General features: G+C 46.1%; 1 protein-coding gene across 4 annotated transcripts in view; it reads right to left on the bottom strand.

The window, feature by feature from the left end:
• ZHX2 (zinc fingers and homeoboxes 2) overlaps nucleotides 1–18,457 on the bottom strand; it is a 68,338-nt gene that overhangs the window by 5,749 nt on the left and 44,132 nt on the right. For 3 of the 4 annotated variants that reach the window (XM_084511195.1, XM_084511192.1, XM_084511193.1), the window contains one exon: nucleotides 35–2,725. In XM_084511195.1, the coding sequence (XP_084367321.1) occupies nucleotides 39–2,537 (2,499 nt within the window). In that variant the 5' untranslated portion in view covers nucleotides 2,538–2,725 and the 3' untranslated portion in view covers nucleotides 35–38. Of the gene's footprint in view, nucleotides 1–34; nucleotides 2,726–13,633; nucleotides 13,721–18,457 lie in introns of all 4 variants that reach the window. The other variant, XM_084511194.1, reaches the window with a different exon arrangement.

Genomic DNA, 18,457 nt, shown 5'->3' with positions numbered 1-18,457 from the left:
CCGGCCCGGAGAAGCAAGGCACCACCAGCATTACCTGTCTATACGTGGGCATTGTCTCCCGATATACTTTCAGAGTCAAAGTCCGCCAGTTCCGCCTGGCCTTCGGGTGCCGCCTGGCTCCAGCTGTCTGTACAGTCCGACGCGGCATCATCCTCACCCACCGTCACCTCCACCCAGTTGACCTCGGCCGGCTCCTCGTTCTCCTCGCTGCCGTGGCCGTCATGGCTGTTGCACTCCAGCCTCTCCGCGCCCTCCGCTTGGTTCCCCAACAAAGAGTCTTTCAGTGGCTCGCAGTCCCTTTTTGCCCTCACCACCGTTTTCCCCGCGTTCTCTTCGTTCAGCTTTTTGTGCTCCTGGTAATGCTGCCGGGACACCTCGCTACCATTCTTTGGACTCTCAGTGAGTTTTGATCCCTTTTTCTGGTTTTGCTCGTTATGGCCATCAGCAGCGTACTGCTGCTGGTACTGGTCAATCCATTTAAGTGACCCCGTTCTTAGTGAAGACCGGTTTTCCTTGAACCAGCGAACTATTTCAGTTCTTGTGAGCCCAGTCTGAGATGCTAACTGGTCATACTCCTGGGGTGATGGCCACTGAGTTCTTGCAAATGTGCTTTTCAGTAGATGAATCTGCTCCTGGGTTTTCTTGAATGTGGCAGAGGACCCAGACAAAGCACCGGGGAGCTGGGAGCTATTCAGCAGTTCTGCTTGGCTTATTGCACCGTTGGGAGTTCCTTGTTCTTTAATTTTTCTGTATGATCCCATCGAGTCCAAGACAGCTTGCTCCATGCTGTCCCTTATCTTTCTCCGCTCAGAGAACCACGAATCAATCTCCCTCCTGCTCAGCTTAGTCTCCACTCGAAGCCTGTCCAATTCTCCTTGGGTCGGAAAAGAGCATCTCAGGAAGCTCTCCTCGAGGGCCCTAAGCTGCTCTTGGGTTTTCTCTTTGAACTTCTGGGGTGCAAAATCTGCATATGGGTGGAACGAGCGGCCGTGCCGACCCAGTGAAGGCGCTATTTGATCTTTCCCTAAAGCATCGCCGGTGACGTGCACGATGCCCCTCTGCCTTCGATACCTGTGGTCGCTGAACCACTTCTTGATCTCACTCCGGGAGAGACCCGTTGCCTCTATCAGCCGGTAGACTTCTGTGTCGTCGGGGAACTGGCTTGCTATGAAGCTGGCCTTCAGCTCCGCTATCTGCTCCTTCGTCTTTTTTCGCTCGCTGGCTGGCGTCAGTGGTACGGCGGTCAGCTTGGCAGGGCTCTCGGGCACCTGAACTACGTGAGGACGCTTGGCCTCCGGGACACTTGCTAGGGTCTGTATCGTCCTCTTTTGCCCCTGGTTTGGGGCAACAGCAAGTGTAATTGGTGAACAGGAAACTGCTGAACCGTTCGACACAGGGGTTAAAACCAGACCGGTCTGGCCCAGTATCTGACAGGGCAAAGCTGTCTGGATGATGGGAGGGGGGATTTTCGCCGTTGCCAAAGGAGCTGGCAGGACGGTGATGGTTTGGGGAACTGCCTGGATAGTACCGTTGAACATCTTCTTTCTCGCCTCCTCCACTTCTTCAGGAGACCAGCTGATGCCGTGCTTCAAACGTTGCGTAGCGAACCAGATTCGGATCTGTTCTTCTGGATGTTTTGAGGCTGCTGTCAACCATGACAATTCTGCTTGCGTCGGGTAAGGGAATTTATTAAAGGAGTTGATCATGGTTGCATTAGTGTCCAGTGCAGAGTTGTATTTGGTACTATTCAGAGGTACCGGGACCTTGGGGACAAGGTTAATATTTGGTGGTAGCTGTACAGAGGGCATAACATGAGCTAACACGTCATGGAGGAGGTCTCCGTTTATACAAGCAATCGCTTCAGTGGCTTCGGTTATGATGCGGGGGAGAGCACCATCCACGTGGTTTTCCGTAACTCCTTCTTCTGGCTTTTTGGGACCCTTTTTGGTTTCCCCTTTAGGCTTTCCCAACTTCATCATCGGCGTTTTACTCACACTAATTCCCCCATGAAGCGAATCCTCACACTCTGCATTTTCTAGCCCACTGCTCGTGACAGTGACATCGTTAGTGGTGGTCTCAATGGACTGCTCTAAAACAGTCTGGTTATTGCGTTTAATTAATTTCAGTTTAAAGTTACTCTCTCCTGGGTGGTATTTTGTGTTGTGGTCAGATAAAGAATCGTATTTTTTGGTTGTGAAATTGCATTCGGCACACACATACAGGGGGTTGAGAATGACATTTGGATGCTGAGTGTCAACATGCTCTGTAAATTCATTTAAGTTTTGTGTAGAGTAAGGGCAGTATTTACACTCATAACCGCCCTGGGGTTTCTTAGACTGATTTTCAGCTGGGGGCTTTGCCTCGACCACTTCACAATCTTTTACTGAGCTTTCTGAAGGCCAAGTTTTTTTAGCGTCCTGCTGCGGTGTGCCAGCCCCCTTCTCTTTAGGAGTTTCTACGCGCTCTGTGACTTCCTGTTCCACCACTTCAGAAGTTCGCACCATACAGGGAGTTGTTGACTTTCTTTTGCTAGCCATGGCAGCTGTTTGCAGCAGGCTGTGGTCCCAAATGGTGACTTTTTTTTTGGCAGGGTGAGCAATAAACTCAAAAGATCTTGCAAATGGCTCCAACCTTCCCGGATTACTTGACTGTTTTGTTTAATAAAGGATTTCAGCCCTGGCTGTGACCATCAGCTCCAACAGCAGACCCATCAGCTGCATGACACCTGTGAAACAAAGCACACACCATTAGGCACTGATCTGTAAAACATGGATTGAGCAAAAAGCCGCAGCTCAAGATATATACATTTAAAATACCGTTTTGGACAATGCTAAACTCTCCCCCTGCTACTCTCCCCATCAACTTAAGAGGCAAGATCTGCCCACAAAGAATAAAAGCAGTGGATAATTCACAATGAAGTGCACCACAGGTAGAAAATGACTTTGAAACAAGGAAGATGAACAGACAGGGGATTTTAATCTCCACTAGAGTCAATGCATTTAGCTGGAAAAGAAAGAAGACACTGCTATAAATACCGTACCTTTTTATAGAAGCTGCAGTTTCTATTAATTATTATTTTGAAGCATGCAGATCTGAAATTGAGTGTGATTTATATTAAACTTAATTACTTCCCACTGTCACTTACCTTGTAAATATGTCTACTAAATGATTGTGGTTACTAATGATGGGTGATTTCTAAATAAAGCTATAGGGACTGCCTCGCTTTTAAAAGTAAAGGCAGAAAGAATAGTTAATGTAAGTCAACATTTTCAAAGGTCTGTGTTTTGATGAGAGGTGGGTTCAAAGAAACTGCACAGATCTGTGGAGGCCTATCAAGTCTCTTCTGGAACAAAAGTTTCCTTAAAGTACCACTTTTCACTGAAAATTGATAAAGGCAGCTAGCAGAGGTCATAGACATCCTTAGATCCCTTCTAAATAGGGTCCCTTCTTGTGACCCTGCTGATATTCCCATTGAGTCCTGATCTGTGCACTTAACTGCCTACAGAATTTAAAAAAAAATCCATTTTAAAAGCACGATTCACATGGTGAAGTGGTTTTGGAAGTTCTTAAATGTAAGAATTCCATAAAAATATATGCATTTTAGAAGTGTTATAAATGAAGTCTCAGCTCAACCTGAATTTAGTAATATTTATCAAAGGCAAGCAAACAGCGCTGGGTGCGCGTGGAGTCTATGCTCTACCAACACACACACACAAACATTGAACTTTCTAAATATACAGAACAGTCTCCATTTTCAATTGCTTTTCTTGTCCATATTAAACCTGAGTATGCCTATACATATGTACAACCAGAAGAAGTAACAATCAATCTTTTAAGTTCCGTGACTGGGGGAGCATAGTTGGAGTTGGTAATCCTTGGAGGCATAGTTGGAGTTGGTTGAAGTGCTCCCATATCTTCCATGACTTCATTAATTTCTCTCAGATCATATAACAGTCTCCATTTTCCATTCCTTTTCTTGATTACAAACAACGAAGAATTCCAGGGCTAGTCATGGGAACAATATGTCTTGCTTTAAGTTGTCAAGCAACTTGGCCTTCAGGCCTTATGCATCCTGTTCTTTCTGGATTGAAGGGAAGCAGATCCGTCTCCTTTTCAAGGCCAATAGTTTTTAGTTGCAGAGTCCCACACCTTGACCTCAAGTTGGTTCCATATTTCAGGATCATAAACTGTCTGATTGTTAATGAGAATAAGCTGTAAGGTTACCAGGACAGTCTTTGTTTCCAAGGCCGTATGATTCCCCATAATGCGCAACTGCTCACCAACGAGGGGCAGTTGTGTATGTGGGTCTGCTTCTCTCAGCTTGAGCTTCTTCCCAGCTCCGGTGTGCCATTTCCAGCGACTTTGAGAAGTTTGCTGAGTTTGGCTGAACCCATCTTCATGAGGAGATCAATGTGCCTGGTCTCTGTTCTGCTAGCCTGTCCCTATTCATTCCTTTTTCATTATATCGTGTTTCCTTTTCATCTTGAGGACAGGCTCCCCTCTTACACCCTTCGCCCCACAGCAGTCCTTTTCCAACAACTTTTCACTGGTCAAACAACTTTGCCCGGCAGCAGCAAACACCCTGCGACTTCCATGCCTTACTGGCTGGAGAACAAGCAACCCGAGACTGCATGGCGTCTCCTCAATCACCCTTCTTTGTTCCCTCTATAAACTTTTACATTCCTGATGTCCTCATCGTTAAGAGTCTGATGTTATCATCAACCATGGGGCTTGCCGACCTCCATGGCCACACTCCCACATCTCTCCCTTCTTTATTAATACCAACCATCTTCTTGACATGAATTATTATTTCATATATCACAAAAGGATCTGAAGTCAACATCAGTCAGCACAACCACAAAAAAAGAAAAACTACATCAGCTGTGTTATAATCTACCTGTGCTCATCAGGGGTGTGTGTGTGGGGAGTGAAATTCCATTGTTATAACAGTTTCTATAGAAAAGAAAAAAAGATGTCTCTTTCCTATTTCACAAAATGCCTTTTCTGATCAATTCTTGACTCTAATTTTGCTACTCTTCCTGATCAGATGGGCTCTGGATTTGTAATGCTTCCAGACCTGATGGGAAACTCATTGTTTGACATCAAGGAGTCCATGGGATGGGATGTGGGGGGCACCAGGGCTTACAGACTTGAGGAGGACGGAACGTGGGTAGGGCCTGTGTGGATTTTTGTAGAAGCACATTAAATGGAGAATCTGAATTAGAGATTTTATCTCTAAGAAAAGGCAGACCTTTTCGAGAAGCTTGTAAATGATGAGCTGTGACCAGCACCTAGCAGGATCACCAGCATGAAAATCCAATGAGATAAACCCCACTGCAGTTCCCCCAGACACATCCAACACCAGCGGGCAGTTTCAGACCACCTCGTTGCTGTCCCTGAACCTGCTCTTTTCACCTCTGTATTACCATCAGAGCCAGAAACAATTTCTGCTCAAGCAGATGCTAACCGCTTAGCTCTGTTTGCAGTTTATCAGTACTTTGAAAGTCTCTAGAGCATATTCCTGCTGGTCTGCCCATCGCAGATCCTTCCCCTACTGTATTTACGGAAACCTAAAATGATGTACTGACAGAAGCAGCAGCTTCGGCTGGGGATAAGCGCAGAGATGGCAGCTTCCAGCTCCATTTCCCCAAAACCCAGCGTGAACTGCTTCTCTATACAGCACTTCATGAAGTACTTTTGCAGGTAAGGCTCTGCTGAAACACAAGCTGTGGAACGGCAAAGATGCAGGATGGAGGAGAGGCCTTTTGGAGATGCTATTTGTTACACTGCGGTTGCCTCGGCCTACACGTGCGGTGCTCCACACTTACAGCCACCACCAAAGGCCTGACCAAGACCAGGGATGCTCCTGCACCTTTGCTCCAATTTGATGAAGTGCTGCAACACTGGGTTGATGCTTGAGGGTTTATTTAAGCTCTGGGAAATGGCACATCTTTGCTCAGCTCGGTGAAGTAGGGTTCGGACTGTCTGCAGCATGATCTACCTGAAAGGAAGGTGTGGGGAGCTGGGGGTCGGCCTCTTCTCACAGGTAACCAGTGACTGGACCAGAGGGAATGGCCTCAAGTTGTGCTGGGGAGGTTCAGGCTAGAAATGAGGAGACATTTCTGCTCAGAAAGAGCAGTCAGGCACTGGGACAGATTGCCCAGGGAGGTGGTGGAGTCACCGTCCCTGGGGGTGTTCAGGGAAATGCTGGACATGGTGCTTGGGGACATGGTTTAGTGGTGACATTGGTGGTAGGAGGATGGTTGGACCAGATGATCCTGAAGGTCTCTTCCAACCTTAACAACTCTGTGATTCTATGGCTGTTCCTTAAGCATTTACCTTGGTCAGGATGACACGGTGACACCTTCCTCCAACCTGGGATCACCAACACTATCATTACCATAACCCAAGGCATCAGCACCTCTGAGCCACCCATGCCTTGGGTTTCCACCATCTCTTCTTTATTTTATTTTTCCCTTCTCCCTTTTAATAATAAGCAAGCAGATGAACAGTGGAACAAATGATGCCTGGTTTTCTGCAGATTTGTGCTGACTGACCTTTAAACTGGATTACTCTGAATATTCTCTGTTATTTCCACATATTCCTTCAAAATTTCCCTCTTCACAATCGTCCTCCCACAGAGTATTTTGTCTGTGGTCTGTCACTTGCTGAGTCCCACTGCAGATGGGATCAGAAGTTAGACACAAACACAACTGTCTGAACACCCATCTTCCTAGCCAACTATTTTTAATGAAGCTTGCAGAACATTAATCATTCCGGAAGCTTCTTTGCTATATCAAATCTGGTTTAAATGGGTCAAAAGGTGAGAGAAGGGGGTACAATCGGCTGTCCAAACCAGGCTGCTGCTGGAAATGGGGTGAAGGGAATGGGGTCACCTCACACTGCCCTGCAGATCCCACTCATGACACTGATGAGGGAAGGGAGGTGCAAGCAGCACCCTGGGAAAGGCTGCTGGGGATGAGGATGGAGCCACAGCTCCCTGATACTCCTTTGCTGCTCTCCCTCCCTGGCCACACAGCTTAACTTAATGGTCTGCTCCTTTTCTGATGTGTGACCTTCTGCAAAATTCATGTGGCAACATCAGCAAAAGGAAGAAAATGAAAAGACATCAAAGACGGAGCAAGGCTTACTTACGTTTCACTGAATATCAATCCCCCTCTCCCCCAAAAAAGAAGAAAGAGCTAAGAACAAAAAGATAAAGGAATGGGATGGGAAAGAAAGACTGGAGAAAGAGAAACATCTAGGTTACTACTTTGGATCAATCAAATGTTTCTTAAAAGTCAGGCTAAATGTCTTGAATTCCCCATTCTCTGGAAGCTCGGCAAGCTCCCTGCCACATCGGGTTGCTGTGCCAAACTCCCACCTCTCACGAGGATGCAAGGATCAGCCCCAGGCATGGATGCTCTGATACAGAACATGGGCCAAGGTATCTCTGAAACATGTATAAGTGGGTGGATGGATAACAAATTCTGTCTGCTACAATTTTACTAGATATTTTTACATATTTCTTCTTTTCCTATGTTCTATTTCACAGTGTTTTTCTGTATTTCTACCTGCTGCTTTGCTAACTCTACACGTTGAACAGTTCTACCACACAAGAATCCTTACCCACTATACAAATCAACCCCAAGTCAAATGCTGCTTTTTGGAGGTCAGTAACAAAAAAATGAGTTTCAAGCCAAGATGTGCTGTTTTTTTTTTTGTTTTGTTTTGTTTTGTTTTGTTTTTGGGAGACCACAACCAGTGAGGGTTTGTCCCTTTGTCCCAAAACAAGGGGAAGAAAGCGAGGCCCACCAACTGCGTGTACGAGGAGTTTATTGGGACCTCCAAGCCGCTGCTCCTCCAGGACCTCGGTAAGTGCCTCACTCAGGATAAATATGAAGTTGCTAAAGCATTTCTCTTGCCTTGGAGCTCCCAATCAGTTCTCACAACGAATATGGACCACCCATGCCACATCTCTGTGAGACAGGCAGGGGACCGCACAAACCTGACTGCACAAACCACCGGCTTTTACCTGCAGGTGGCTGGTCCTCCAGCTGGCAGTGACTCCCCAGATTTTGTGACACCCCTCAGCCACAACCAAGGCTTAGCAAGCAGCATGTCGAGACGGCAACACAAGCCACACTTCACCAAGCCCCTGTTCAGCTTGCTCCAAGGGACAAAATCCGCGTCTTGTGCCAGACAAACGGGGCTGCACTGGGTACAGACTTCTGGCACACATACAATCTCTGTCACTAAAGCCAGCCTGGTTCACTGCTTTTGTTTTATTACGGATGGGACCCAGGACCACTGGCCTCCCTTTTAGCTGCTGTCACCACCATGCACGGAGTGCAGAAGTGCTGTTGGCAACTGCCCTACGAGCAGCGAAAGCCCAGACATATGGGGGAAGGCAGCCCTCACCCCTGCAGCTGACCTGCCTTATCTCCTGCTGGGCTTGCCAGGCTGCAAGGGGGAAAAACAGCAGAAAAAATAAATATTGGTTATGTTTGTTTTTTATTTTTAAACGAGCAGATGCACAAAGCAGCCAAAGGCAGCCAGGTTAAAAACAAAAGCGCTCGCCTCCAAGCAGACAGCTGCCTCCGTGAACCAGGTCCAAACCAAACCACAGAGCCCGCCTGCAGTAACAGGAGCTTTCGATTTGCTTTGCTGCTGCAAAGCAATCAGGACGGGAGCACGCAGGTCAGAAGCAATGTGTTCTTTTCGGCATCTCTGCTCAAAAAGTGCATCGTGGCAGTTATGAGAGAGGCCCCAGCCTGGTTTTGTTTAATTTCCAAGAGCTAACGAACTAACCCAGCCACAGTCCTCTGATCTTTCAAAGCCCTATTCGAATGGCTCTGGAGCATCAGCCAGGAGAACAAAGTGGCAACTCATTTGGTGACTTGGTGCATGACCAGGGAAATGCCAGATTTCCTCGTGGCTTGCTGGCTCCCAGGCTGGGAAACTGCAGAGAACTATGCAGGGAAAATAAACCGCGGTTTTAGGTCTGGCTGTGGCTGGAAAACGTTTGCTTGGGTAGCAATGCCATCTTCCAGCAGCAAAGGATAACTCCTGCCTCTATAGGTTTCTCAAGTGAAGTAAGTTTGGGCAGTGAAAACACTTTTATGCTGGTAAAGCTATAACTATCCTAGTGCACTTGGCAGTTCAGAGCTGTTAAAAATAAAACCCCAGGGCAGTCTGTGCCAGTGGTACTAAGCTGACTAGAACTGCTCGTGTGGACTGGCTTTACAAACAGCAGAGTTCAAGCAAAGGGCTGGAAAAATAAATCACAAACCTTTCTTGTGCTGAATTTTGCCATCTTCTCACTTTCTCCCATTTTTCCTTTATTCCCACAGCCAGTTTAATACTACCTCCCAACAAATTAAAAGGAAAAAAGCAAATATTCAAGTAGGGGCTGAACTCCCTGTCACAGGACTCTTCCCCCTGGGCTTTGGTGGCAGGGTCCCCAAAAATATGAGGGAGTCTGCAAAAGCTATCCCAAACATAAGCAATATAAAATAATAATAATAATAATGATAATAATAATAATCAGATAAAAACTGCCGCAGAAAGGGAAAGGCACACCAGAAACGCCACTATTTCACACTGTATCTCACTTCCAGCTCAGAGGAGCCAGGACTGAATGAAATGGATGCAACAGAGACCCCGAAGGGGTTGAAATCCCCACCCAGTGCAAATGGATCTGTGTTTTTCACAGATATACTTTTTTTTAAAAAAAATAAAATGCTGTAGTGATGCTTGTGTGATTTGCCAATAGACTCCTCTGTTTTTAATCTCACCGGATAACTTGCTCTGCCCTATGCCAGCATCTGGCTGCAGCCAAAAGCAAACAAAACCCCATGTCTGAACATGATGTTCGCTATCACAAAGGTACCAACAACTCCTTGCAGCTCTCCCATTCCCCCTTCCCAGCTCAGGGTTGCAGCAGGAGTGACAGCACAGCACCTGCAGGTGCTGCCTGGAAAGGATTTGTTGGTCACAAGCCTTTCTGCCCATGGATTTTGGGGTGTTGCCCTGCTTTATCATGCAGCAAATCAAAAAACACTTGACTCCAACCAAGATCATGCCCACAGCTTGGCTCTGTGCAAGAACTGCTATTGCTGGAGAACCCTCTAACTCCCCTATGACCATTTATTCCTCACCCATGGAGGCAGCCACAGTGTGAAGATGAACAGTACAGCAGAGCTGCTCTCCTGCTTCCTATCAGAGAGGCTGAACTCATATTCATTAATGTTGTGGCAATATTATGCTCCTACAAATGCAAAGAAGAGAGGTGAGAGATACATTCCATGGTGCAAAGAGGAACATGCCTTAGGTGATGTTTTTCCTTCCTTACAACTCTTGTTAGCATGCAGCTGCTGCAGCAATATCAAAAAGCACATCAGCCAGCACAGCAAAAATGCTGTTGCTCTCCACTGTGATAACACAGTTAAAAACATTGCTTAATTATATGCAGGAGAATAAGCAGAAGCAAACCAGGGCAAATAATTCCTACATGATGGATTGGGACTGCAATGATTTACAAAGGGAAAACCACAGAAAGAAAGGAAGGTTTCTGAACTTCAGAGTTGAGCTTTTAAACAGCATTTAAGAGAGAGCAGCCAAGAGCTCTGACTCTTTTGCTCTTCTTTGTAAGCTGAATAAAGCAAAATTAATGGGGAGGTATACAGATTGCCACAGTGATAGTTTTTTGAGACATGAGAAAATAAAATTGGAAATGCTGTAGATTTTTAATTCACATATGTTGATGGAGACATTTCTAATTAGAAAATAACCACGCAGATGTTTGTGGCGGGTCATGATGGCCTGGCGCATTTTCTTTCCTTTAAGACTCAACTGCTCACACATTTCACATGTGAATAGCAAAGCAAAGTGCCCCCATACTCCTGACCCGCATCAACATGACTCGTGAAGCTGGGTGCCAACACCTCCATGAAGCAAGGCAGGAGCAGCCCTGATGCACGCCCTGTCTGGGGGAATCCACGCCTGCAGCACGGCCACCGAGAGGCAAAAATACACACATAAAACACTGATGGGTGGTGGTGATGGGGATGAGTTGAGGGTGGGATGAAATGCAGTGCTCAAAAGGCGCTAACAGTAGGAGAAAACCCCAGAGAAAGGCATGCTGAAGCCAGTCCACATGAACGCTGCCCCTTTGCAATTACAGCTCAGGGTCTACGTGATCATGGTGTGGAGGAAAGAGATGGAGAAATTTATTCTGGAAAACACAAGTGTTGTGAAAATAACCTCAGCAGGCTTTACCAGAGTGAGCTGTGCTAGCCAGCACCGCACACTAGACATCTTTCAGAGTATATTGCTCATATATGGTATGTTCTTTGAACTAAAATGTTCTCATTCACACCATTGCAAAGCCAAAGGCATGGTAAAAACTGCGGGTTTTCTGTGCTGCTGGTTGCATGAACACAAGTGGCCAACCCCCTCCCAGAAATGGGCAAGTTGAACATTGTGTGCTGTGAATGTTCTATCTTAAGTACTCATCTGCAACCACTTTTTTTTTTTTTTTTTTTTTTTTAATTCCCTATTTTAAATGCACGTTTAAGTAGTTTAGTGGCTAAAATGAGGACTGGGAAAGTGATACAATACCCTACCCATAACGAAAAGCTCCACCTTACAGACTGATTCAATGCTTGCATTGTAGCAATGGCTGCTTTCCGAAACAAGAGAGTGGCCTTTCCCTCAGGCCCCACGGGAATTGTCCCTCTCCAGCCCCCAAGGGGATGGGACAGGCCTGGGACAGGCAGGTGAGCACCAGTGATGTGCCCAACGTCATGTCCTGCACCTGTGGTGGAGATGGGGACAACACCCAGGTTTCCTCACTTCCTGGCCACTGCCTTCTCCTCTGGAAAATGGGCTGGCAACCTACAGCTTGAAGGCCAAATGGGGCATGTGGGCAATCATTATCAGCACACAAGGGCCATGCCTCTCACTGATTATGAACTTGTTTCCCTCAAGGTGTGTGTTTCTGCAAGAGGCATCTGCCCTGGGGTCCTACTGAACACGCAGCTTGCTGGTTCTCTGCTAGCAGGTAGAGGACATCCCTTGCTTCCCATGCGTGGAAGGAAAGATCCCCAAATTCCTGTGGAGTCTGCAGCTGCCCACGCTCAAAACTCAGAAGATGCTGGTGGGTGTTCTCCTGGGGCCTTGCTCTCCCACTGGGGAGGGAAAAATGCAGTGTGACCTCCTCCAAGCAAGAGGATGCATGAATCACCCCCCCAGAAATACTGGTGGATGCATCAGCAGTTGTTCAATACCTGCATGGGGGTTAAGCCTCTTCCCAACACCCTCCATCCATGGCTTTCAGGGGCAGCGAGTTCCAGAGATTAGTCATGCACCGTGTCAAAATTATCTCCTCTAATCAGCAGCATGTTTACTCCTAGGGTGGGTACTTGCGTGTTCATCAGAGAGAAATAAAGACCAACAGATTTCTTAAGAGAGAAATAGAAACACTATAAAAACATTCATTCTAATTAGTTTAATTACTTGTCTGTGCAGCTCACTGAATCCTCATCACTGGAGTGGATTAAAGTTGCTGGATTTAAGTAATTCTTCATATTGAGCTTTTATCTAGCACCATGTGGTGGGATGACAAGAGATTCACAAACACAAAACAGAAATTATCTGTACACAGTATCTTCAACTAGATGGCCAAAACCTGGATGTAGCCACATTTGATTTTACACATTAAAACCAGTTTGTTTTGTTTGAATATTCAGTGAATTATTTTATTTTATTTTTAGGTATGCCTTTAAGGAGCGAACAATTCCTAGGAGGGTTAAAAGCGGTGCTCTTTCCTCTAGCGACTTCTAGAAATCATTTCCCATTTGTTGGGAAAAAACAACAACAACAACAACACAAAAACAAACAAACAAACTAAAATGTTTTAACAGCAACGTCTGGTCCCCTTCCTCCTTCCTGTGATCCTCCATCTAGGCAGCTTTTATATTGATATATTCCTGTATATTTCAATTATTATTATTTATTCTTTCTGTTCAGACCTATGGTTATTAGAGGGACCCTATGCCTGCAAAGCAGGAAGAAGATGGGTTATTACAGAATGAAGGCATTTGACTTCTTTACACACTTGCAAAACGTAAGCAATAGCACAGAAATTTTCCTGCTTCAGGACTTCTCACACTGCTCATTTCCCTCAGCATTTTGTCCTGCCCTGGGAACCGCAGTACCCATCCTTTAGTCAGCTCAGCAGCGAGTTTTTCAAGTAAAATTAAGGCCCTCACAAACTCTTTTGAGCTGCATAGGGCAAACAAAAATCACGTGTGCATACTGGGTGTTCTTCTTGCATGGCTCCAGGACAGAAATAAGCTCTTTCTCAAAAAAAACCCACAACCAACTTAATTTCTCTACAAGCAGCCCCTAAATCTCTCTCCTCCTGACACAGGCAGCACACATCACACCACAAAACACCGAGGGAAAAGTGCCCAGAAGACCTGATGGAGGGGAAGGAACACAGGCTGAGGGCAGGAGACAACTGGTGACCACTTCTCAGCAGGGTTTAGATTTGAGGGAGAGGAAAAGGAGAAATCCAGGCAACCAGGGTGCTGAGTCTGAACAACAAAGGCAATACAGGCAGACTTACAGGATGTGTGGCCAACACTATTTGTCCGACACGGGGAGCATCCCTTGCATCAGCCTCATCCAACACAGCAGCAGCACTTGGAGGAGTCTACGGAGTTCCCAAAAGAGAGGAAGGAGCTCAACAATTAACACAAAACATTAGTAACCTGCGTGTCTATAGCTGCACACCTCCCCCTTTGACTCACTCAAGATGTGGTAGAAAAACGCAGATGGTTGTGATTTACAACGCTGGTGACTCACTGCACCTCTTCCCTTTCCCCCCACCCCCAAGGGCTTCTGTGTGTATCTTCATGTTCCCAGATGAGGAGTACAGATCAGAGGAGAAAACACCACAGACAGGCTGGTGTAACATCTCCCTCCCACAGCATGGTTTTAACATTGCTCCCCAGACCCTCCTGTTCTTCTCTCCTGCCCCCACTTCCCTTTCCACTCATCTATGCTCTGTTGAATTCAATGGCTATCGCTTCTCGTTGTTCAGATTGACACTGCCTATGCAGTCTGAACCTTGGCACCACCAGGAAAAGCTTCAGAAAACAGTAATTTCCAATTAAAAAAAATTAGGTCTGGCTTACTATCATAATACCTAAAAATATTCTCCATCTGAATGAAAAGGCCTGAGCTATGGTGCCATAAACTATCACAAAGCAGGGTTTGAGGTATGAAGCAGTGCCTGGGAGCCCACCACGCTGAGGGCTTGCACAGCAATGTACAAAAAAATGTTCACCTTGAGATTTCCAGAAGCAGGAACTTCAACACACCTTCAAAACCAAACCACCCCAAAAACTGCCAGCCAGATTTTCGGGTACCTGGACACCCAGTGTCCCCCTAATGCAGGGGGGAATATCACACAAACCTGATGCCCCAGGCACTTCAAGACAGCTCCGATTTTAAGCTGATGAAGAGTCAGCCTTTGGCCTAACTCAGGTGGTTCGATACCCTGATGAATTGAGGAGGCAAACGTGAGGTAAAACCCCACACTGAAATGCCATGTGTTGGTCTGGGAGTGCAGACAGACCCCACCACCGGGTCGGACAGCATGTTGCAGACCCCCACACTTGCCCATGCTAGGTGTAAAATCAGCAGGTCACATCTCTACGTCCCCATTCACAAGAAAGTTGATGGCTGCTGGTTATGAGGATTTAGGTGCTTAAAAGAAGCACCGGCCTATGCAGTGCTCCACATCCATCCACCTGACCTCCTTGCCTCCCTCCAGCCCTGGTGCTGATGGTTCTGCTGAAGGCCTTTCTGAGCATCTTAGTGTAAATAACTCTCATCCTGTCACATTTTACATTACATTTTCTTGTGCTGTACTTGTTTAAAGGAAAGGCTGTTTCAAGAACGGCCTCGCCTCACACCATGGAAAATGAACTTCCCCGTTCAGAGCCTTTTCTTCTCTGACAGCAATCACACGATGTCCACCGAGTATGTAAGACAGGTAGATTTTCTAGGGCCTTTTTCCTCAAGTAGGAGCCTGCCCTTAGGTAGTTAATGACCTACGGTATTCAGAGGATCCCAGCAGCCCAGCATCTGAAGGCTTTACGGCTGTTGAGGCACCTATCCTCACAGCAGGGCTGTGAATTAAGGCAGTGCCGTTATCCCATTGCTCAGATGGGCAATTAAGGCATGAAGAGATTGTGGCTGAGGCTTCATTAAATGGTCAAGCCAATTTACAGCTTGCTGCTGCCAAATGGGATGGGGTAGAGACAGTGCAAAAAATCATGCCCTACCCACCACGGTCACATGGGAAGTCTGCAGGGCTGGAAATTATATCCAGGTGGTCTGTGCTCCAGGCTATGAAATTCAGATTATCCTCCTGGCTCATGAGTTAAAAATATTTAACAGCCAGTGCAGAAGGAGCTGGGACTCTTAGTTTAGGTCCTACTGAACACGTGCTGAAGACACAAAACCACCACAACTCTGCAAAAATCAAAAGTCTGAAGATCAAAGGCCTGAGCTATTTGCCTTCCCTCAGAAATCATTCATCAGGCCATGCTGCAGACAAGCCTGTCTCTGCACGTAGGCTGCAGAGAAGCCCCTCTGCTTCTGACATCTGTCCTTACAGAAGCTCAAAGTTACCTTCCTTTGCAGCTGCAGCAACATACATTGCTAGCAAAGCTGCACCAATTCCTCCTGGTCTTCTTGGCTTGAATGCTACAGCTTAAAAATTCTCCTGCCTTGATATATATATTTAAAACATATAAATCAATATATAATAAATATATATTTGCCTAAATTCTGGAAAATCCAGTATTTCAGGGAGGTTTTCAAAGTGTTGAAGACCTTCTCATGTCAACTCCCTCTAATCCAAAGCCTGTTGATATTGCTAATATATTTGTTCTTTTTTGCTGGCTCTGAAGGCTCTGGAAGTCCTGTCCTGAAGCTGCTGTGAGTTTACCTACACTTCCCACATGCTTTTCAGTCAAGTTTCTCCTACTGTTGGTAATACAAACTGAGTGATCCTAGTGTGCATCACATCATCCCTTAATCAGTTCCTTGACCTCAGCTCTGAGGTCAAATACTGAAACAGTGACCCTCTAAAAGATGCTTAGTTGATGTTTTCTACCACCCTTATCACATGCTGTGCCTGATGAAGTTGTTTTATTACACCTGCTGTATTTAATCTTCTGCAATTCCTGTTTAGATCACCTCTGCACACCGTTTTTCTCTTATAGGCTTCAATTTTTGTATCAGCACTTTGTTTTCAAGGTGTATTTAATTATCACTCTTTTTCTTAGTAAGCACCCAGACTTCATACCCATACAAACCACTTTGCTTTAATATAATCCTATTGATGGTATGGCAGAAGCAGAAGACCTAATACATGTTCAGCAGAAAAGGCAAAGAGACAATAAACAGCAAGTTAGACAAGACCCTCAGAAACATCTGCATGTGTCCCTTCCACTGCAAGTCACAAAACATTTTCCCAGCCTTCTGAGTATTTAAGACATCTCATACAAGACCAAAGCTACCAAGCATTCATTATCCATCAGCAGAAGCCAGCAGAAGCACCACTGATGGTCCTGATGTTCACACCATCTAAAGTCTGAAATTAATAGTAGTTTGGAGCTAAACTTAGTCTTAAGACACAGTCTTGTTCTGTACTGCTGTTCTAGCTTCTGTCATCCAACTAATATGCATTTAATACCCTAATATTAAATAGAAATACTTATCTTCCTTAGGATAATCACAGATTATGCATACAACTTTTTTAAGAAAACCCAAACACAGAGTTAAAAAGCCTTTCAAAACCGTGCTGGCTTATGGGGAAAAGGCCTGCCTTGCTCTGCCCTATGCTGAGATTTCAGGTGGGTGTGTGCAGGTTACTAAGTGTCCCTCCTGGTGCCTATCAGGCAGGATGGCAAACAAATGCATCTTGCCCCAGGGCTCTCGGACCAAAGGAGCTCCCTTTTCCTCACCACAGCACCCTTTGCTTCTCCGATTTGTCACAGGGCAGAGCTGCTGCCCTCTGCACACAGTGACAGCTTTGCTGTTGGGAGAATTTGGCAGGGCCACAAAGGACCTTTGTTCGTGCCAGGACCTGGGTGCACAATGCAATCCTTCCCCCTTGTCACACACTGTCGGGTTTCCATGGCTGGGCCAGAAGCACTCCCCCGCTACCGCAACATTACCTCCCTCTTCCCACAGCGAGAACTGCAGGACAGAGAAGACAGAGGGGAGCCAGTCGCTGCTTTTTGGGGCACAAATTCCTTCAAACTCCAACCTGACTAGCAGCACAGATGACAGATCTGAGAGTGTCGGAGCTCTGCCCACAGCTTCTTTGCAGGACTTTCGCTACCTGGATGCTGCAAAACCACCAGCTCTCCGATTTCCAGGTACATTCTTGTTCTTGAGGCCAGAAACTTGGCAGATAGATGTGATGTAACATTATTCCTCTGCGCCACATTTCTCCGTTTGCTCTAAATCTGCCAGCCTGTGTGTGTATGTCAGCACAGCAGGCCCGGAGCAGGGCTTTGAATCCAGCCTGTCCCACCTTTCCCTGCCATGTCCCTTACAAGAAAGGTGACTGGGTTGTGGATGGGAGCTGCCAGCACCTGGGAGCTCCAGGAAAGGATGCCAGTGGTGGGGCAGGGGATGGAGGCTGAGCACAGCCTGAGCGGCTGCTGCTGGAAAAGAGCGGGACTTGGCAGGACGTGTCTCCGCATTTTCATTTCACCCATGAAATATGCAGAAGAGATGATTACTGGATAACTCAAAAATTATTTAATGTCCCAGTTTGAAAGAAACAGTCCTTCTTTTTGAAAAAAAAAAAAAAAAAAAGCAGGAGAGTGAAAAGCATCTTTGGAAGTAAATGAAGTTTCATAAAATCTGACCACGTACTAAAAACAGCTAAGTGACACACCTAAAAGTAGGATCAGACTAACCCAATCCACACCTTTGCAGACTTTTGCCATGGAGGGCCACAAAGAAGGGCACATTTTGTTTCTTCCATTTCTCATTTAAAACATCACGGGATGCAGAACAAACCAGTTCCCATTTCCAAAACCGAGTCTGATTTGGAACACACAAAGTTCAGATGCCTTGGCATCTGGCTGGAATGCCCCTTACACTCCCAAACCACAGAGGGACAATGTTTCACCCAGACAGATTATTTCCATGCCAAAGAATAAACTGCCAGCGACAAGAATTGGCAAAACCTTCCATTCATTTCTTTCTTACCAGTGTAAGTGGTTGCCATCAGGACACCTTAAAACACCACGAAGTGTACTTGACAGTTACCTCCTCCTGTCTCCTCCCACACGTTTTTAATTCGGGCATACTCACTGCTTCCTGCGCAGAGCTGGACTCATTACAAGCATCGGCCTTT

Source organism: Aythya ferina, assembly GCF_964211825.1.
Source record: "Aythya ferina genome assembly, chromosome: 2".
Lineage (NCBI taxonomy): Eukaryota > Metazoa > Chordata > Aves > Anseriformes > Anatidae > Aythya > Aythya ferina.
This window is presented reverse-complemented; position numbering and strand designations above follow the sequence as displayed.